A 23,321-nucleotide genomic window follows, 5' to 3' on the forward strand; every position below is an offset into this window, starting at 1 on the left:
GATTGATTCTGTTTTCTGCACTGCTGATTGCATGTTTGTGTTTTTGTGAAATTCAAATTCATGGATCAATGTATACTTTATATTAGTTATGATGGGTATATGTATAATTTTATATACATATATATAATTTTTATTTTTTGTTAAAGGGGTAGGCGTTTACAAGCTTTTGCATACACCAATTCAAGCACATGGATGCATTGTTGAACTATTTTCTTTCTCTCTTTCATTGTAAGTTTTTTGTTGTTATGGAACCTGTGTGTGCTGAATAAATTCATTCATTCATAAATCAAATGGATTTAACAAAAGGAAGCGCATTCTAGAGACAAGCGGAGATGTACAACTCAAATGTTGGTAGAGAGCCAAGTTGAAAGTCGCAGTGCTCGAGCAGTATTTATACTGAAACTGCAGGTGGTACATTATTACTATAATAACTTTTTCATTAAGAGCCTTCAATCTGCCACTAAATTGAAATATAATACAACTTCATTTAGAAAATAAAATTCTTGGAATTGTTGCCCTTAAATATATCTTCCTACGTGTCATACATACAGTGAAGCCATAGTCTGCATTCCCAGGCCATTATTATTTTCAGTGTTTCGTCAGTACATACAGACATTGGCAAAAATACTTTTCCTTATTCTGCCCCTTGTTCCTGGAACACTCGACAACAGGATCTGAGGTTGTCCAGTTTGATTCCAATGGGGGATTTCAAACTTATTTTAAGGGCACTCCTGTTTTTATTTTAATCTGCTTCCATTTGGCACTTTGATTTTACTGTATTATACTGATATGGCATATTATATATCTATCTGTCGGTAACTGATTGTTGTTTGTTATATTGTATGTCTGACTGAAACAGGTTTCTCTTGAGAATGAGAGTTCATATAAAGGATAAATAAAGTCGCTCGAACTTTCCCCAGAGTCTGTCCAAAGACATGGTTTTATAATCTACAAATACACCTTAGAGTACAGTGGTACCCAGAATAGTACAAGCTCACCCAATTTCAGCAGCCCTGCACCAGTCAATTAAATTTAACTTGCATGTTTTTACTACTTTGGGAGGTTCTGCAACTTGTACTCCAGCACAACATATATACCAAATAATATGAATTTATATACGAGTTTCTCAGGAATCAAACAGCAGAAAAAACAAAAAAACCCACCAGTAATAGAAGAATGAATGCCAATAATAAAACGGTATGTGCAAAAAAAAAAAAAAAAAAAAAAATGTACAAAAAAAGAAAAACTAAAGAACTGATAATACAGAAAAAAGGTCTGACTCGTACTATGGGGCGACTTATACGTCAGAAAATACAGTAAGTTATATCAATTACTTTATGTTGTGGTGTTAATATGGAGCAAAATATCCAATTAAAGTAGTGATGTATTTGGTGATACTGGAATGAAAAAAGCAACATGGTTACAAAATGACTTAGGTGTACTGACTGAAATATAGCGAGCAAGTTTAAAGTGCATATCATGAGTAAATACCTGTCTGCACCTGTCACTCATAATTAACAATCAAAAAAGCCTAATCTGGTGCATAACTAGAATAGAATCTGGATCTGCTATGGCAGAAAATCATTGACAGGACTGATATTAATGATGCTGCTATACTGACACAGCTACAACTAGAGCATCACGCTCGTAGAGCGCAAACCTCCATCACCACTCCAATTCCACAAATTTTTACCTTGGAAACATTTTCAAGGTCAAAGTCCAATTAGAAGTGGCCATAAGCTAGATTAGATGTGATCAAATATCAGGAGTATGTACTTAGGTCATGCACTTGAATCGAAGGGTTTTTTGTGGTGGTATTGTCATTTTTTTCAGTTTCTGAATTCTTTTTTAGATCATTTTCACAGTACATTGGTTATCTTTGCTATGCATAATTTGTCATTGCTGTTTGGCACTTGGTTTCCGAGTGATAACTGGAAGACAGACATAAAACTGGAACCTCCATCCAATTTTGGTGGTGTAGGTAAATCCATAACAGAAAAAATGAGAGTGACTGAGGCACTTTAGATTGAGATATAAGGCAAAATGTACATCAAACAGGCTTTTCAATTCAAATGTCAGCAATCAGGATCAGATCTGGATCAAACTTTGTCAGGGAATAGTGAGTGCCAGTCTGCACCTCACTTTCAAATATGAGAGTGATTGGGGAATGTTTGATTAAGATATAATGTAAAATATACATTAAATGTGGTTTTCAATGTTAAATTTAAATGGTGACAAAATCTGCAATCTGGATCAGATCTGGATCAAACCCTGTCAGTCGATATAGGACACCATCCTACATAAACCTCTCAAAGATGAAAGAAATTCTATCTTCTTTGACAGAATTATGAATTTTTTCATTCAATGTTAAAGATTGGGATTTTTCCTGACTTTGCCCTTTGACCGCCATAATTGAATCAGTTCTTGCCTATGAATCTTCAGTAAAAATTTCATAACAACATACGAAAAAATTGTGGGCTCCAAGTTGTTCTCAAACAGACAAACAAACGGGGGCAATAACAACCTCCTCCAACTTCAGTAACAATATTGTTAAATGTGAGTAGAAAACCAACCAATCTTGCCAGCATTGTGCATCTCTAGTATGAATGCATCACACTGGTTTCCCTCATTTTCTGACATTTGAATGATAAATTGTAGAAAAAAATTGACAAAGCATTGTGAAAACATTGTTCAGTTCAGGGAATGGAGCTTTTCCAAACATGAAGTCAGAAACAAATAAATGTTTGAAATCCATCCACAACACAGCACAGTAGAAACTGGCCTTGTTTTCTTCTTATAAAATGACATTTATAGGTTGTTTAATCAAGACAGCATGTTACCTGAAAGGCAATTATGTCGAAGATCCAAATTCCTTATGGATGGAAAATCAGTCATGGAGGGCAGCTGGGTGATTCTGTAAGACATGTAATGCTTGAGAGAGAGAGAGGGAGAGAGAGCTACACTATATCTTTAGTTGATGTAGATGTTATCACATAAGACTGATAAGTACAACAAGGATAAACTATGTAACTGAGTCTTTTTTTTTCCTGAGGATGCTGTAGATATGAGGGAAGCACCATGTCTTAGTTTTTGCACTGTTGCCTCAGAGTGAGAAGATCACAGGTTAATTTCCATGTTAGAGCGGGTTCCTCCGGGTGCTCCTGTTTCCTCCCACTTCCGAAAAGATGAATTGGTGACCATAGCTGTGAATGTGTTTGTCTATATTGTGTGGCCCTGGGATAAATTAGTAGTCCATCCAGGGTGTACCACACCTCTCACTCAGTGACCACTGCGATAGACTCCAGCCCCCTTGACCCTTATCTGGAATAACTGGGTTTAGAGAATGAATAAATGCATGAATGAATGAATATAAAGACCAACACCATAGATACAAATTCAGTATTCGGTACTGAAGTATCTGCTTTTCTGGGTCCAAACAGTTGTTATAGCTGAGGTGGTAGTGAGGTTAAGCTCCCACCTCCTTCAAAGTGCCCATATGGCATGCACCTCCAACAGACTGACACCCCTCTGACAGCCAAGTCCAGCTCATGGCCTTCACAGAATTATAAGGCAGACATCAACAATTTATGGGTTTAAAAAATCACACAGATGCCAAAATTCTACACTGTAAAAATGATATAATCACTGCCATAGCAGCGTGTTTCTTTAATTTCTACTGGCAGGAACGCAAGGTGGGTCACTGGTGCCTATATAATAACCAGCTGCTTCAGGCAGATGGGACTTGTAAAACCTTGGCTGGATCTTGGCTTGATCTAGGAGAAAGAAAACGTGATTTCAAAATCTCCACTGTCTTGCTGTTATACACATCCATGGGACAGATTTTGGGAGTCTTAAGGGGAATTCCATGCTTCTTTGTCACAGAACTCATGGCTTCATCATAGGGACCCTTGACTTCCTTGACAAAAACATGGAATGGCTGTTAAGCAAGTCTCCTAGGAGAATATCACTCTGACAACAAGAGAGCCTGGTTCTCATGGACTGTGCAGAGGAAACCTCTCAACAGGTTCAACGGGGAAGAAAGCAATCCCAGCAAAACATTGTGGAGCGCGATTAGGGCACACTGTCACAATTAAGACACTGTTGGCCATTTACTGCATCCATGAGTCCATCTCCGGCCCTCCTGACTCAGTCTTGCCACCAGATCCAGATGGACAGGGACGAGAGAGTGAGGCTGATGACCATGCACAACTCCCCCTCACTTTAAAACAATTCATGCGCAAGGCATGACTTCACCCACTCATTACCATCACAGAGAGTCCTGCAGCGATGGATGCTTGGCAAGCGACAGGTTTGGATACACTGGCAATTGAAGCCACAATTCTGCAGAGGTGATAAAAAGGAGCCCTAAACATTGCCTGTCTTACCCCACCCAGGTCATCAAACCATGGGTGGCAGGATTCCCATCCCAGATAAAAGGAGCCCTAAACATCGCCTGTCTTACCCCACCCAGGTCATCAAACCATGGGTGGCAGGATTCCCATCCCAGCAGTAAGAATCAAGTCAAAAGAAAACATACAACTACAAAGGTGACTGGGGTATGGAATGTGTGCACCTTGCTAGACCGTGCCAGAACAGACCATCCAGAGAGGAGGACCACCCTCATTGCCAGTGAGCTAGCCAGATACAACGTGCAGATCACAACATGCAGGTCACCTAGCCAAGGTGGTACAACTGACGGAGGGAAGTGCCGGTTACATGTTCCTCTGGATTGGACGCAGACAAGATGAGCGTCATGAGACAGGAATTGGGTTTGCCATTACGTCTATCCTGGTCAACAAGCTGTCTGTACCCCCAAAAGGAATCAAAGGCCACTTGATGGCTGTCCAACTTCCACTCCTGAGAAAGTGATCAGTGCGTATGCCCCCACAATGACCAACCCTGATGAGGTGAAAGCCAGGTTCTATGAGGACCTGAAGGATGTCATCGTAGCCTTGCCTGGGAGCGACAATCTTCAGCCTTCAGCAATGCCACAAGAACTGTAACACATGAGCTACGCTACATGCAGGATGAGTGGCTTAGCAAGAAGGCCTACAAGATCCAGTCGAATGCTGACAGGAAGGATGTGAAGAACTTCTACAGCGCCCTCAAGGCTGTCTATGGCCCCATATCTTCTGGATCATATCCTCAATGCAGATGGGAACACGCTGATCTCAAACAATGAGAGGATCATGGAACACTGGGCAGAACACTTCCACGATGTTCTTACCTGCCCATCTACAATCAATGAGGAAGCAATTGCCAGGCTGCTGCAGGCCCCCATTGGCCACCAAGCATCTGTCTAGCAATAAGGCACCTGGTGCCAACTCGATGCCTGCTAAGATCTTTGCCTCTGGTGGCCTGTACCTGACCGAATGCCTCACAGAGCTATTCCAGTCCATGTAGCACCATGAAAAGTTCCCTTAGGAATAAAAAGACACCTCGATTATCCACCTATACAAATGGAAAGGAAACAGGAAAATATGTGACAACCACTGTGGCATCTTATTGCTCTCAATTGCTGGGAAACTGCTCACCAGACTCATGGTCAACCTCTTCAATGCACATCTTGAGCGAGACCTGCTACCAGAGAGCCAGTGTGGTTTCAGGAGTGGACGTAGCACCGCAGACATGATCTTCACTGCGCAGCAACTACAAGAAAAGTGCCAGGTGCAGAACCTTCGTGGATCTGACAAAAGTATTCAACACTGTCTACCACAAGGGTTTGCAGAAGATCATGGCCAAGTACGGATGCCCTGCCAAGTTCATCTCTCTGGTTCACAGTTCTACAACGACATGTATGCAAGGGTCCAGGACGATGGAGAGTACTCCTAGCCCTTCCACGTGTCCAACAGTGTAAAGCAGGGCTGCGTGCTGGCCCCTACCTTCTTCAGCATGATGTTCTCTGCCATGCTGAATGACGCCTTCTGGGTTGCCGACATTGGTGTTTGCCTCAGGTACCGGACTGACGGGAAGCCAAAGCTCTTCAACCTGCAGAGGTTGCAAGCCAAAGTACAGGAAGACACTGCTCGTGACTTTCTCTTTGCAAATGACTGCACACTGATTGCCAGTGCACAGTCTTATAGGCAGGAAAGCATGGACCTGTTCCCCAAGGCGTGCAATGACTCCACGGAGAAGACCGAGGTTCTGCACCAGCAACCCCCAGGACAGAAACCTGTTGTGACAGACAAGTTTATCTACCTGGGAAGCACCTTATCACGCTCTGCCAACATCGACGAGGAGGTGGCCTACAGGATTGCCAGCGCAGTCTTTGGCAGACTCAGAGACCAGGTTTGGGAGCAATGCAGACTGATCCTGCAAACCAAGTTGAAGGTGTATCATGCCATGGTGCTCCCATCCCTACTGTTCACCAGTGAAACATGGACAGTCTACAGTCACCATGCCAGACAGCTGAACGCCTTCCACGTGAGATGCCTGAGAATGCCGCTACGCATCAAATGGCAGATCAACATTCCGGACACAAAGAACTCAAGTGAACCCAGATGGAGAGCATTCATGCCACACTTATGCACTCCCAGCTGTGATGGGCTGGCAATGTACTCTGCATGGATGACAGCTGCCCCCTAAAGCATGTCTTCTATGGGGAGCTCACAGAAGGGAAGCGAACTCATGGTGGTCAGAAGAAGCACTTCAATGATACCCTTCCGTATCAGGCTTCCGTGAAGCACTGTAATATCCCCCTGCCTCCTGGGAAGAAGCTGCGCAAGATCACCCTCCCTGGCACACCTCAGTCAGAACAGGTGTAGCAGAGTTAGAAGCACAATGCATCCAAGAACTGCAGCAGAAGCAACAATGCTAGAAAGACCAGTCAGGCTCCTCCTCCCAGCCAGATATTCCATGCCAAACTACAGTAGAAAATTCAAAGCAAAGACTGGCTTGATTCGTCATCTCCACACCCACAACACCCAGTGATACTGTGAAGTCATAGTCATCTTCATTCATGAAGGACATCACATCTGTTTTTCCAAAACACAGCAGAGCATTTAGTTCCTGGCACTTCTGACAAAAGTGAGGCATTTTACAAGGACACAAATGGGGCACCTTGAAAGAGGATAATTTTACAATAATAATAAAAAGAAGCCAGAATTCTATTTTTAATGAAATGGCATGAATAAATTAAAATGTGGGTGAATACTTTTATAGGCACTATACCTGCTCTGTGTTTGCTTACAATTACTATATTTACCCTCAAAACCTGCGGATGTGACACTGAGTGTCCTTTATTATAGCATGAGAGCAATAGACCAGCACTGATTGTTTATTAGGCATGCTGTCATTTGCATGTATATCACATTATATCACTAAATATTGTGTCAGACAGGAACAATCTGGACATTTCACACTTCTTTAAAGTGCAGGTCAAGTGTGTTTTGTCAGCAGCAGTTTGGGGCTCCTTCATATATAGCACGAATAAGTAGGAATCAGGGCGAATCACGGATCACGAAACTACCCACACGATAACATCGAGCCGACAATGGGAGTGACACACGGTCGGGCAGGGGTGAACGATTCTGCTGCAATGGTTTTGTGCATGTGCACACGCACGAGCATGCATGAAACCGTCGCAGCAGGAACACAGTGTGAGCAGCTGCTCCATGTGGAACCACATGGAGTAGCTGCTATAGAAAAAAGAAAAAAAAATACATGCCACAAGACGGGATTCGAACCTGCAGTTTACAAAAGCTCTGATTGCCATCCAGAAACTTTACCACTGTGCTACCATCGCTGTCCTATGAAAGATGCATAAAATACCTGAAATCAACAAGGAGATAGATAAACGTATTTAAAAAAAATAAAACCACACACCATAAAAAACGCATTTTATTGAATCCCTCTTATCAAGCGGACAATACAAGTATAAACCGTCCACATCTGCTGATCCGGCGTGTCCAGTCGGGTCTCGCGCATGTATCCGGCCTGACACGCGTGTCCTGTGGACAGCGCACCATAGGAAAGACACTACGTCATGAGGAACAGAGCTCACATGCATGACGTGACCTTCAGCTCGCCCGCTGCGTGTTATGATCTGATGGTCCGTTTCACCCGGGGCAGCCTGTCAGTGTTTGCGCCGTGCGCTCGCTCACTGCAGCCCGTCGCAACGGCGATATATGTTTTTATGTATGTCCACGTGAGGACAGTAAGCGGACATACGCGCGTCACAATGGACAGTTGTTAGTTCATGTCCGTCAAAACACGGTATGTGTTCCCTAGCTGGGACGTCCAGAACCAGAGATCTCAACAGCAGCTGCTGTCAGCTGACACACCCCCTGTCCATCCAGTGCACACACCAGTGTGTCACTGTTTCTGTGTTATGCAATCATGTTTTTTGGTTTATTTGTTATGTAATTGTGTATGTAGGTAGTGTAGTACTTATTAATATACCTGTCCTGGCTGTGGTCTCTGTGTTTGTACTGTGACACGTCCTGTGCTCTGAGCCGTCACTTGTGTCTCTAGTCAGGAGCTGGGAGGCATCTCCCCATGCTGTGTGCATTCTGACGTGGCTGTCCACCCTGCATGTGATTATGTCTGTACATACGTATAAGCATTTTATGCAAGTGTGCCCCCCACCGCACACCACATGTGTAGGGGGGAGCAGGGGGCGCGAAACACACATACGTCACATGTGTTCACTCTCTGTCTTTCAGCCGCTGGTGTGCGCAAATAATTGAAGTGACACATGTACAAGGCATTGAAGGCAGCGCCGATTTTTCACAAATGGCATGCAATTCCTCCTTCGTGCGCTAGTCGGCTTAAATCGTGTTAAGTGTGAAGGGGCCCTTAGAAACATATTCGGGAAATGTAAAAAGGTGTGACAATCATATACACACTTTGAGAATGAATTCTCATCATAAGTTATACGCAGAATTTTCACAATTTTCCCATGAAGGATAGACTAGGGAATGGTGAGTTTATATATTTGCTTTAAACACAGACAAATCCAATCATAACTGTTTACAGACTATATTTATTCCAGGGACTGATCGGTATCTCTGTTGTTATAGAAGTTTGAGGAAAAGTTGAGAGTTGACTATTTACTTTGTCACTGAAACATATTCAGGCTCCAGTTCAGGTTAATCATGTTCATCATGGCCATAAACGGTAAATATGCAAACATACACCCTCAGACTTTGCTCCACTTTTCCAGTGAAACATTTCTCCAATGTCTGCACTCAAAGAATCCCTCCACATTACTGGGGAAAAGGACAAACATGGTTGGATGATAACCTGCCATTTTGTACAGGTTCATATGTGATGTCACAGGCCAAAAAGGTGTTCCAAATCAGCTGGCATTCAAACTAGGTTTAAAGATTTGTTAACATAGAAGGAAATCAACTTTTTCTTTTTTTCTTTTTTTTTACTTTGATGCCCACATGGACAAGATGATTTTATTTACCTTGGCCATCAGTGAAGTATCCCCATAATGTTATTTTTTGCATGTTTGTACTCCTATACCCAGTGTGACTCCTGTCCTATACTAGGATTCACAGCCAACTAACTCTTCTTGACGTGACATTCTCCAAGGAACAGGCAGAGTTGTGGTTGGACAAGACTTAATGTTAAAAATTATGAAACTGAAACCTAAAGTACAGAAAGCATTGATAAACAACCAATACAAAATATGTTGTCATTTAATGACAGAGATGGTGGGTTTGACATAGAGATCTATGGCAGAACTGAGTCCGCGATCACATCTTGAATGTTGCACTAACAAAATTACACAAATTGAGTCAAATGCTACGAAACAGTTTGCACTCTAAGAATGAAAAATAATAGTTACTCACTTATATTGCCACTGCAAGGGCTGCAGACAACCAGCTGAAGGAAGAGTTAGCATTTGCTGCTAAAAAGATGTTCTCTTGCTATGGTACAGAAGAATAACAACTACCTGTTACCCCACTTACTGTAGTTACTTACTGTAACTAGGCATTGTCCCAACATAGACTATTTGAAAAATACAAATAAGCTAACTTTGCCCTCTACAGGCCTGAAAATGCAACTGCAAATGTAATTTGAAAACATCTGTTTTAAGTGTGGCAAATTACATGTAGTACATCACTGTTCTATTGTGCATTTACTACAGAGCCAGTATGTATAAGGTATAAATTTTTTAAAGTGTTTACATGTGAGCTTTGAGGTTAATTACATAATGTTTAAAGATCGTACCTATTTTGGGCTGCAGAGAGGACATTCAAGAGGGGAAGCCAGCAGGCAGTGAGGTTCTGCAGAGAGGAGATGCTGTTGTCATCCAGATTCAGCTGTCTGAGGAGGACGTGGTTGTTCAGACTGGGAGGCTGATGGACAAACATCATGAAATTGTTTATTAAGGTTGATCGCCCGACAGGGTACATAACTCTCTTTATACTGACAGCTAACAATGCAGAGCTTGTCCATCAGTATCAGTGGTTCTGGCACTGCTGTCATCAGTACCAGCCATGTAATGTTGAGCTAAAAATACACACAAATGATGAGTTTAAAGTACAGTTAAAAGTTTTAGCCATTGCTGTATAATTCCAGATGAAAAGTAAAATTATCTTGCAACTTTCTGATATAGCAATGGCCAAACTTTTAACTTTTAAAAATAATGAAAAAAATATGCTAAATATTTAGTATTTATGAATAAATAACTAAAATAACTGACAATTAAGTAAAAAAATCATCACCACCATGATTTCTTACTGAATTTAATTTTCAGTGATCTTCCAAAACTTGTAAGAAAATCAGATTATACTTCATTAGGTTTTTCCAATAATTTTATCATATTGTGGATTTTAAGAATGTACGGACACTTTTAAATTTGATTTCCTGGGGGGAGGAGAGGGAAGAGAAAATGAGACACTACATTTTGTCAGAATGCTAAGGTGCCTAAAACACTAGCACCGTATGGTATGTGTTTAGTGTGAATGTTGACTCAAAGAATTCCATAAATGTTTCAAATATCTGCAGAAGACTATGATTATTATTATTTTGTTATAATCATTATAATACTTACTTTAATTGTGAATATGTGGCACCAAACTGGTGTTAGATCTACTTTCTAATGTGGAATTCCATCATGAATGATTATGGCACACAAATTGTCTATGCTGGAGGTTGAGTACACTAAATTACAGATAATAAGAGCAATCTGAGATTTCTGACATCCTCCAAGGCTGACTCAAAGTAAAGATATGTGATTCACATCCTGACCCGGACTTTACCTGGATTCAGATTCCACACAACAATGCAATAATTGCATACTGATCTAGAATGGTCTGACTGATCACAATGTTGCAATCTGATATTTAGGTCACAAAGCTGAAACAAAATAGTGTCCTCCTGATCTTGGTTTAACATCGTGATGAAGTAGTTTTGACATAATCATTAAAAGTCTGCAAAGTGAAATCCTGATCCAGAATCTGGATCCAGATCACCGCCAACATTCAGTGGAGTCTTTGTGGTGAACAGTTGGTGAAAATCTGTTAAATAGTTTTGATGTAATCCTCTGAAGCCTATATAAAGTGAAATCTTGATGCCGAATCTTGATGCTTTGTACAGTTTGTTGTTCCTAGAGTTCGAACTGAACTGGGAAAGAAGACCTTTAGGTTTTCCACTGCATGGAATAATTTGCAGTCTGAATTTAAATTGCAAAATTTTGTGTCTTTATATTATATATATATATATATATATATATATATATATACACACACACACATACAGCACAGTTCCGCAAATCCGCTTACCAAAGCATTCTTTTTGGTTAGCTGATTAGCTTTTCAGCTAACTTTGTAAACCTTCAGCAGAGTAATTAGCTTCCACCAATTTAGTTCCGCTAACTGTCAGTCCACTAACATTTCTTCTCTGGCATAGTGACTAAGACCAAACAGTCAAACGTTTGTAAACCCTAAAACCAAACATTAATTCCTGTCTGCTGCGTGTTTTGCAACAGCCAAGCTGCCGCAAGGAACTCAGCCCTCCCCCAGCAGAAAGGGCTGGTTGGAAGAAAAAAAAACTAAACATCATTTACTTTTATTAATTAAACCATGAGTAAAAGTGCCTTGCATTTGATCTACACTGCCACCGTGAAAGGTGAGAGAGACATCTTTGCAGCAGCCAACAGGGTGTTGTTTAAAGACAAAGCGCTGGCTTGTTGTTTAGGGTTTATGATCACTTCGCATTGAATTTAGTCAGAAGACTCTGTGGTGCGTAAATTCGAAACTGGCTTATCAGTCGCCGACCGTGTGCCGAGTCAATACTAAAAGTTAGCGGTTACTTGTAACTTCAACAAATTTTTTAGGGGTTTATCGGTTTAGCGTTATAGTTAACTTTTCAGTTTGTGGATGAGTGGTTACCGAAGCTAACTTTTCAGTTAGCTGTGCCCATCATTGTGTGTGTGTGTGTGTGTGTGTGTATATATATATATATATATATATATATATATATATATATTTTTTTTTTTCTTTTTACTATGGTCTGAGCAAAATAACTTTATGGCTGAGGTTACAATATGACTTTGAAGGTATCTCCAATGTACTCTTAGACAGTATATTAAGTCATTATTACTTTGTTTCTAACAAATAAAGTGGCATTTGAGACATACATTATTTCAGAAATGGAACTTCTCTACACAAGCACTTAATACAAACTATATAATGCTTCTTCAGCCACATTTTATGTTTACATTTAGCTTTTCTGGAAGTTAGAGATTGAATGGAATATAGTAGTTTAACTAGATAAACTCCAAAATGGAAGAGTAGTGACTCCCAATCTTTTCATAGCTATCACCAATCAAAATTTGAGAAAAGTGGCTTTCTATATTTTTATCATAAAAACAAACCAACAAATAAACAACACTATCCTTGAAAAATAATCTCCTACATGGGTGTTATGATAAAATCTCATATTCTAAATTCAGAAACACTTATTAAAACTTATTTTCAATGTAATACAATAAAAAGCTAAAAAAAAAATTGCTATTTTCATGTACCCCAATTAAAGAGGCAAAGAGGTGTTGTTCCCACCAAGGCATTGCTCAAGCCATTCATTCATTCATTTTCTGCCCCTCCTCCGGGTCTGGGTTGTGGATGCAGCAGACTAAGGGGAGTATCTCACTGGGTTGCGATACAGTGTGAACAGCATCCTCAGGGAAATTCCTGAAATTTCACGAAACTTGAGAGGGGGTTTGCATTATCTTCACGCGTCGCAGGGTTTCGCTCTTGTCAGCTGAATTGTGAACTGTTCCAAAATAACTGTTCCAAAAAAGTGCACAACATGAGACAACTTGTGAGAGATTGATGACACACTTTAACTTTTATATGATCGGAGAGGAACCGAGCTTCTTGAAGCAGCCAAGCGAATCCAGCAGTCAGGCAGCAGGGAGGGGCAGTGAGCTGATCAACACCTGTGCAGAGGATGAGGACAAGGTGTGTATCTGGATTTATTGTTTTATTTTGTTTGAGGACCACAATCAATCTAAGTTTAATGCTGTATTGTATTAACCTTCGCAAATAGGGAGCATTCCATCGCATCAAGGAGCACTTCCAGAGGATCCCAGAGCCTCAGGAAAGGAGGCTCGTATGAGCGGAGAATCATGGTCATGCCCAGAGTCTGATGCCCGGAGCAGACGACAGTGGATCCAGCATGGATCCACTGTCCACTGATGAGATGCAGCAGGTTGTCACTCTCCTGGGCATTTGTTTCTTTTTTTCCTCCTCTGTGGAGCGACGTTAGGCTGTTTTTTAAATTATTATTATTATTTATTTATTATTTATTTTATTCTATTATTATTTACAGGGCTTTGCCTTCTATGGTGATAGTCTGGGGTATTACCACAGCCACTTTTTACATAATAGCAGCAAAATAGCAGGCTACAGCCATCCTGAGCACTTTGTTCTCAAACATTTCATACTTTCAGCCATGCAAGTGATGTTCCACATCCGTAAGGCTGCGAGAAAGATGCTCAATATTCACAAGAGTGCCGCGTGGTGTTTGAGTGGCACTCGCGCACTCTGTAAGCAGAGTACTCATGATTTTTGGCCCTATTTTTATTCGTAGGAGAGGTGGACCACATTCGGGTGACGTAACACCGTGTCATTAATACCAATTTACTGAGATTCCAACTGAGAAATTGTTGCTAATTCAATTGTTCTGTTGTTACGAATTGACACAGAAACTGTCGTTTTGACACGAATTGTAATGCGGCGTCACATTTCACTGCACGCCACTACCAATCACTTCTCTCACATGCACACAATTAAAACATGGTGCACCGCAAGAAGGACAGTGACGCCAAGTCAGCTAAGCCTCATTACAATGCTCCTCAGTGCTCTCATGCAGGTGTTCCACCCACTGTTGTGTCTGATGTTTGGGAGAACAAGTCTGAGCCAGAGGAAGAGCCGCGTGCAGCCAGACATCTGGCTCTCTCCGTCTCCTCCTCCTCCTTTCTGCACTACTCCAGCAAACATAAAGTTCTTCTGCTGTGAATTCATTTGGATTTTCAGGAGCAATCTGGAGCGAACTGTTCAGCAGCTGACAGTAGGATGAATATGGGAGGTGTGTGGAGACAATTCACCTGTTTCACAATGTGACAAAACATTATTATTGACCGTGCGTAATGGTTCCTGATCATTCGCCAGCGATAAGTGCCATTAATTGTAACATGTGGTAACAGGATGCAACAGTTCCTAAGGACACCTGATGCCTCTGCCCCGAATCATCACATTCATGATCAGTGGCCAAAAATGTATACTTCGTGGCATCCGTGACTTGTCATCATTATGTGTAAATCCAGCATCAGATTGGGTGTTTTCACAATTTTTACCTCAGTCAGGCTGTTGGCTGTTAGGTCCAGCTTGCTGAGCAGTGCACTGTGGTCCAAACCCTCCACATTTACCAAGTGGTTGTATGAGCAATCCAGGTGCAGAAGTGTGTGCACGTCCCTCAGTCCTTTGGTGCTAATCAGCTGATTGTGGCTCAGTGACAACCACTGCAGCCTCTTCATAGACTCTAGACCAGCTGTGGTAGACATGCAAAGAGGAGAAGCTGTTTGTAATCAAATAGATACAACACAGATATAGCAAAGAAAAGCTTTTTCACAGAGGAAGGGAGCAGTCCAAAAGCATGGTCCTGCCTAATCAACAAGCAATTCACTGTGTTTATCTTTGTGAATAGCAAAAAAAACAAAAAAAAAAAACAGTTGAAGACTGCAGAGAATGTAAGATGCTGTAATTTTGCAGTGTTAATTACAAAGACACCACAGTATTTCAGCATGCTGTTAAATAATGTTAAATAAAAACAGGAAGCTATGGCTCTGATTGTTGCTCAAAATGTCCACATTTTATGGCATTAAAAGGGTACTGTGGAGGAGAAGCTCGATCGCCAAGACCAGTCACCTCTTCTGCACTTGACTAGAATTCATTCAGTGGGCAGCAGCGCTGCAAGGTAACTAGAACGCTAATCGGTCATTTGAAAAAGTTTATTTACATTTAGTTAGGTAAAAATGTGACATTTACAGCTGTATGTAAAAGTTTGGGCACCCCTGATGATTTACATGATTTCCTTTATAAATCATTGATTGTTTGGATCAGCAATTTCAGTTAAATATATCATATAGCAGACAAACACGGTGATATTTGTGAAGTGAAGTTTATAGGATTTACAGAAAGTGTGCAATAATTCTTTAAACAAAATTAGGCAGGTGCATAAATTTTGGGACCTCTGTTGTGTGGGCCGCTGAAGAGGAGGTACTGCTGGCCCACCACCACCAGATGGTGCCCTGCTTGGAGTGCGGGCTTCAAGCACGAGAGGGCGCCGGAGCCACTGGGAGTGACAGCTGTCACTCATCATCAGCACCAGCTGTCACTCAGTCAACTCATCACCATCACCATAAAGGCCGGACTGCAACTCCACCTCCTCACCGAGAAATCAGCTACCTTGGAGGTAATTTCTCTGCTGACTTACAACATTGAGTAATAATCTGAACTTCTTTGCAGCCGTTTTCCTGTGGTGTTGCCTTATCTGTGGGATTGGCGTTTGGTGTGATCAGCGACAGCTTCGCTTCACACCCCAACCAGATAAGTGCTTAGACAGGAGCTGCACGAGTGTGTGACGGGAGGTGGAGGTGCTCCCTCCCAAAAGAACACAGACTGTGGGATTACTGAGTGTGCGTACTTACACTCACCTGTGCTGTTTCTGTTCTCCGCCAGCAGTACCAGGTCTCACAGCTGGAGACGGTGACCACCTGGGGACCCAGGACTTGGCGGCTCCGGTGTTCTTCAGATCCGTTGGCGGTGAGGGCCGTGTGGGATCCGGCTTGGTTCTGGACGGGCGTCTCCTATCCTCAAGCCTGCCCACACGTCACCCAACGTGTAATTGACTATAGTCCCAAACTGATTGTCTGTATTCCATTGTGCACAATTTACAACATTAAATTGTTACTGTTTGGCTTATCCATTGCCCGTTCTTTTACGCCCCCTGTTGTGGGTCCGTGTTCCTACATTTTCACAACAGGATTTCTCAGCCAGCGTCATGGATCCCGAGGGGCGTCAACCATCGCTTGAACAGCCAATGGAAGAGCGAGGTGCACAGGCGCCAGCAGGAGGCGTGTTAGGTGAGCTGCAGCACATCTTAACCGCTTTTACTGCTCGGTTGGACTTAGTTACCGAGCAGAGCATTGTTCTCAATCGAAGGATGGAGGCTCTCACCACCCAGGTGGAAGCGCATGCTCAGGGCGCTGCTGCAGCACCTCCTCCTGCTGACCGAATGCCAGAGACACACATTCCACTGGTCGTTCAACGAACCCCCCCACCTTCCCCTGAAGCATACATAAGCCCTCCGGAGCCGTACGGAGGCTGTGTGGAGACGTGCGCGGACTTCTTGATGCAGTGCTCGCTCGTCTTTTCACAGCGTCCCGTCATGTACACATCAGACGCTAGCCGGGTGGCTTACGTTATAAATTTGCTTCGAGGAGAGGCACGCGCCTGGGCTACGGCGCTCTGGGAGCAGAATTCACAGCTCCTAACGATTTACACTGAGTTTGTGAGGGAGTTCCGACAGGTGTTCGACCACCCTCATAGAGGCGAGACCGCTTCAAGCGTGCTGCTCTCGATAAGACAGGGGTGTCGGAGCGCAGCAAAGTATGCAGTCGACTTCCGCATCACCTTTGTAAACGGACTGTCCCTGGTCCTTAAGGAGCACCTGGTGGCGAAGGACGAGCCGCGAGATTTAGACGGGCTTATCGACCTGGTTATACGGTTAGACAACCGATTAACAGAACACCGACGGGAGCGAGACGAAGGGCGTGGTCAGGCACAAACCGTCCCTCTTCCTCCCGGGTCCAAAAGGGAGCCGACTTCCCCATGCTCCACAGCCAGGGCTCTCCACGTGACGACAGCTCCCCCTGCTGACGTTGCTATGGAAACGAGCAGGGCCAAAAAGCGATCACATCAGAGACAAAGGAGGCTGATCCGTGGAGAGTGTTTTCTCTGCAGCTCAACCGAGCACACACAGAGAGAATGCCCCAAACGGTCAAAACAGCAGCACTCGTCCTTAGAGACTGGACAAAGGGTGGGTCACAATACCCACGCGGGGAGACCCCGAAAATCTGCACGTATCCCAGTCACGATCCTGAGTGGGGATCTAACCCCTCACGCCCCGGCACTGGTGGACACGGGGTCGGAGGGGAATCTGCTGGATAGCAGATGGGCAAAGGAGGTTGGGCTCCCTCTAGTGGCCTTACCGTCACCATTGTCGGTGCGGGCACTAGATGGCACCCTTCTTCCACTAATCACACACCAGACACAGCCCGTGACTTTGGTTGTATCTGGGAATCACAGGAAGGAGATTGTGTTTTATGTAACACCTTCTACCTCCCGAGTGATTTTGGGTTTTCCATGGGTGTTACAACACAATCCCCGGATTGATTGGCTGTCTGGGGTTGTGGTTCAGTGGAGCGAAAACTGCCACCGGGAGTGTTTAGGATCCTCGGTTCCACCCGGTGTGACAGCTAAGGAGGAGGTTTTAGTCCCCCCCAATCTGGCGGCGGTGCCAGCCGAGTACCATGACCTTGCTGACGTCTTCAGCAAGGATCTGGCACTCACGCTGCCCCCACACCGTCCGTACGATTGTGCCATTGATTTGATACCGGGCGCTGAGTACCTGTCCAGCAGGCTGTACAACCTCTCACGTCCGGAACGCGAATCAATGGAGACCTACATCCGGGACTCGTTAGCTGCCGGGTTGATCCGGCACTCCACCTCCCCGATGGGTGCTGGTTTCTTTTTTGTGGGCAAGAAGGACGGCGGACTCCGTCCATGCATTGATTACAGAGGGCTGAACGAGATCACGGTTCGCAACTGATACCCGTTACCTCTGTTGGATTCAGTGTTCATGCACTTGCATGGAGCCCAAATTTTCACAAAATTGGATCTTAGGAATGCTTATCACCTGGTTCGGATCTGGGAGGGAGACGAGTGGAAGACGGCATTTAACACCCTGTTAGGTCATTTTGAGTACCTGGTCATGCCGTTCAGGGCTCACCAATGCGCCCGCGACGTTCCAAGCGTTGGTTAATGACGTCTTGCGGGACTTCCTGCATCGGTTTGTCTTCGTATATCTAGACGATATACTCATCTTTTCTCCGGATCCTGAGACCCATGTCAAGCATGTACGTCAGGTCCTACAGCGGTTGTTGGAGAACCGGCTGTTTGTGAAGGGCGAGAAGTGCGAGTTCCACCGCACTTCTTTGTCCTTCCTGGGGTTCATAATCTCCTCCAACTCCGTCGCCCCTGATCCGGCCAAGGTTGCGGCGGTGAGAGATTGGCCCCAACCAACAAACCGTAGGAAACTGCAACAGTTCCTCGGTTTTGCAAATTTCTACCGGAGGTTCATCAAGGGCTACAGTCAGGTAGTTAGCCCCCTGACAGCCCTGACCTCCACAAAAGTCCCCTTCACCTGGTCGGATCGGTGCGAAGCCGCGTTTAGGGAGTTGAAACACCGGTTCTCGACTGCACCGGTTCTGGTGCAGCCCGATCCCAATCGCCAGTTTGTAGTTGAAGTGGACGCCTCTGACTGAGGGATAGGAGCCGTGCTATCCCAGAGCGGGGAGTCAGACAAGGTTCTCCATCCATGTGCCTACTTTTCCCGCAGGTTGACCCCGGCTGAAAGGAACTATGACGTCGGCAATAGGGAACTTCTTGCGGTGAAGGAGGCTCTTGAGGAGTGGAGACACCTGTTGGAGGGAGCATTGGTACCATTTACGGTTTTCACGGACCATCGGAACATGGAGTACATTCGGACCGCCAGGCGTCTGAACCCCAGGCAAGCCCGCTGGTCACTGTTCTTCGGGCGTTTTGACTTTCGGATCAGCTACCGCCCCGGGACGAAAAACCAACGATCTGACGCCCTGTCCCGGGTGCATGAAGAGGAGGTCAAGACCGAGCTGTCAGACCCGACGGAAACCATCATCCCCGAGTCCACTGTCGTGGCCACCCTCACCTGGGACGTGGAGAAGACCGTCTGGGAGGCCCTGACACGGAGCTCAGACCCGGGGACAGGTCCGAAGGACAAATTGTACGTCCCACCAGAGGCCAGGGCTGCGGTCCTAGACTTCTGTCACGGTTCCAAGCTCTCCTGTCATCCAGGGGTGCGAAGGACCGTGGCAGTGGTCCGGCAGCGCTTCTGGTGGGCGTCTATGGAAGCCGACGTCCGGGAGTATGTCCAGGCCTGCACCATCTGTGCCAGGGGCAAAGCCGACCACCACAAGGCCCAAGGCCTCCTCCAGCCGCTGCCCGTGCCTCATCGCCCCTGGTCTCACATCGGCCTGGACTTTGTCACGGGCCTCCCGCCATCCCAGGGCATGACTACCATCCTCACGATAGTGGACCGGTTCTCCAAGGCGGCCCACTTCGTGGCCCTCCCGAAGCTCCCGACGGCCCAGGAGACTGCAGACCTCCTGGTCCACCGTAAGTCTCTCGTCCGGGTACCATCCCCAGACGAACGGGCAGGCAGAGCGGACAAATCAGGAACTGGAGCAGGCCCTCCGCTGCGTGACCTCCGTGCACCCGATTCATCCAGTGTTCCATGTTTCACGAATCAAACCCTACCACACATCAACTCTCTGCACCCCCAGACCGGCGCCGCCTCCTGCCCGGATCATAGATGGAGAGCCTGCCTGGACCGTGCGCAGGCTCCTGGATGTCCGTCGAAAGGGCCGGAGGTTCCAGTATTTCATGGACTGGGAGGGGTATGGACCCGAAGAACGCTCCTGGGTGAAGAGGAGCTTCATCCTGGACCCGGCGGCCGACTTCTACCGGCGGCACCTGGACAAGCCTGGTCGGGCGCCAGGAGGCGCCCGTTGAGGGGGGGGTCCTCTTGTGTGGGCCGCTGAAGAGGAGGTACTGCTGGCCCACCACCACCAGATGGCGCCCTGCTTGGAGTGCAGGCTTCAAGCCCGAGAGGGCGCCGGAGCCACTGGGAGTGACAGCTGTCACTCATCATCAGCACCAGCTGTCACTCAGTCAACTCATCACCATCACCATAAAGGCCGGACTGCAACTCCACCTCCTCGCCGAGAAATCAGCTACCTTGGAGGTAATTTCTCTGCTGACTTACAACATTGAGTAATAATCTGAACTTCTTTGCAGCCGTTTTCCTGTGGTGTTGCCTTATCTGTGGGATTGGCGTTTGGTGTGATCAGCGACGGCTTCGCTTCACACCCCAACCAGATAAGTGGTTAGACAGGAGCTGCACGAGTGTGTGACGGGAGGTGGAGGTGCTCCCTCCCAAAAGAACACAGACTGTGGGATTACTGAGTGTGCGTACTCACACTCACCTGTGCTGTTTCTGTTCTCTGCCAGCAGTACCAGGTCTGACAGCTGGAGACGGTGACCACCTGGGGACCCAGGACTTGGCAGCTCCGGTGTTCTTCAGATCCGTTGGCGGTGAGGGCCGTGTGGGATCTGGCTCGGTTCTGGATGGGCGTCTCCTATCCTCAAGCCTGCCCACACGTCACCCAACGTGTAATTGACTATAGTCCCAAACTGATTGTTGTCTGTATTCCGTTGTGCACAATTTACAACATTAAATTGTTACTGTTTGGCTTATCCATTGCCCGTTCTTTTACGCACCCTGTTGTGGGTCCGTGTTCCTACACTTTCACAACAACCTCAACAGAAAAAAAAAATACATCAGTATTTAGTAGATCCTCCTTTTGCAGAAATAAGAGCCTCCTTTTTGCAGAAATACAGCCTCTAAATGCTTCCAATGAGAGTCTAGATTCTGGTTGAAGGTATTTTGGACCATTCTTCTTTACAAAACATCTCCAGTTGTCAGATTTGTTGGTTTCTGAGCATGGACAGCCCGCTTAAAATCACACCACAGATTTTCAATAATATTCAGTTCTGGGGACTGAGATGGCCATTCCAGAATGTTGTACTTGTTCCTCTGCATGAATGCCTTAGTAGATTTTAAGCAGTGTTTATTGTCGTTGTCTTGTTGAAAGATCCAACCCCGGCGCAACTTCAACTTTGTCTCTGATTCATGAACATTGTTCTCAAGAATCTGCTGATATTGACTGGAATCCATGTGACCCTCAACTTTAACAACATTCCCAGTACCTGCACTGGCCACACAGCCCCACAGCATGATGGAACCACTTCCAAAATGTACTGTAGGTAGCAAGTGGGGTTTCTTTAATGCTGTGTTCTTTTCAGCCATGCATACTGCCCCTTGTTATGTCCAAATAACTCAATTTTAGTTTCATCAGTCCACAGAACCTTATTCCAAAATGAAGCTGGCTTGCCCAAATGTGCTTTAGCATACCCCAAGGGACTCTGTTTGTGGCGTATACGCAGAAAAGACTTCCTCTGCATTACTCTCCCATACAGCATCTCCTTGTGCAAAGTGCGCTATACAGTTTAACGATGCACAGAGACACTATCTGCAGCAAGATCATGTTGTAGGTCTTTGGAGCAGGTCTGTGGGTTGACTATGACTGTTCTCACCGTCCTTCACTTCAGCTTATCTGAGATTTTTCTTGTCCTGTCACTTCAGGCCTTAACTAATACTGTGACTGTGGTCTTCTATTTCCTCACTGTTCCTCACAGTGGAAACTGAGAGCTGAAATCTTTGACATAGCTTTTTGTATCCTTCCCCTAAACCATGATGTTGAACAATCTTTGTTCTCAGGTCATTTGAGAGTTGTTTAGAGGCTCCCATGTTGCCACTCATTAGAAGAGATGCAAAAAGGAGAAACATTTGCAAATGGCCACCTTAAATATTCTTTCTCATGATTGGCTTCACCTGTTTAAAGGTCAAGGGTCAATGAGCTTGCCAAACCAATTTTGTGTTTCAATAATTAGTGCTAAATGTATTCAAATTAATAAAATGACAAGGGGGCCCAAATTTATGCACCTGCGTAATTTTGTTTAAATAATTACTACACACTTTCTGTAAATACTAGAAACTTCATTTCACTTCTTAAATATCAGTGTGTCATCTGCTATATGGTATATTTAACTGAAATTTCTGATCCAGACAACCAATGATTTATAAAGGAAAATCATGGAAATTATCAGGGGTGCCCAAACATTTACAAACAACTGCACTTCCACAGGGACAGTCTGTGCTACTGGACACTTCTAATGACGGACAACCAGGAAAGGCTTTTCTGTTTCTACTTGTGGCCCTAAAATATGGAATAATCTGGTGAAGGAACTCAAGCAATGTCCAAATGTTAATCAGTTTAAACGCCAATATAAGGAACTGATGTTTTCTGAATACGTGAAAATTGTTTAAATTCTCTGAAAATTCAAGTCATGGTTGAAAGACTATATACAGTGAGGAAAATAAGTATTTGAACACCCTGTGGTTTTGCAAGTTCTCCCACTTAGAAATCATGGAGGGGTCTGAAATTTTCATCTTGGGTGCATGTCCACTGTGAGAGACATAATCTAAAAAAAAAAAAAAATCTGGAAATCACAATGTATGATTTTTTTAATGATTTATTTGTATGTTACTGCTGCAAATAAGTATTTGAACACCTGTGAAAATCAATGTTAATATTTGGTACAGTAGCCTTTGTTTGCAATTACAGGGGTCAAACATTTCCTATAGTTTTTCACCAGGTTTACACACACTGCAGCAGGGATTTTGGTCCACTCATCCATACAGATCTTCTCCAAATCTTTCAGGTTTGGAGTTTCAGCTCCCTCCAAAGATTTTCTATTGAGTTCAGGTCTGGAGAGTGGCCAGGCCACTCCAGGACCTTGAAATGCTTCTTATGGAGCCCCTCCTTAGTTGCCCTGGCTGTGTGTTTTGGGTCATTGTCA

General features: G+C 44.5%; 1 protein-coding gene across 1 annotated transcript in view; it reads right to left on the reverse strand.

The window, feature by feature from the left end:
* Positions 1-23,321, reverse strand: part of lrriq1 (leucine-rich repeats and IQ motif containing 1) — a 291,350-nt gene that overhangs the window by 202,477 nt on the left and 65,552 nt on the right. Inside the window, 3 exon segments of the mRNA XM_034175448.1 lie at positions 2,841-2,914; positions 10,183-10,310; positions 14,816-15,009. Of these exon segments, the coding sequence (XP_034031339.1) occupies positions 2,841-2,914; positions 10,183-10,310; positions 14,816-15,009 (396 nt within the window).

Source organism: Thalassophryne amazonica, chromosome 8 (genome assembly GCF_902500255.1).
Source record: "Thalassophryne amazonica chromosome 8, fThaAma1.1, whole genome shotgun sequence".
Classification (NCBI taxonomy): Eukaryota; Metazoa; Chordata; class Actinopteri; order Batrachoidiformes; family Batrachoididae; genus Thalassophryne; species Thalassophryne amazonica.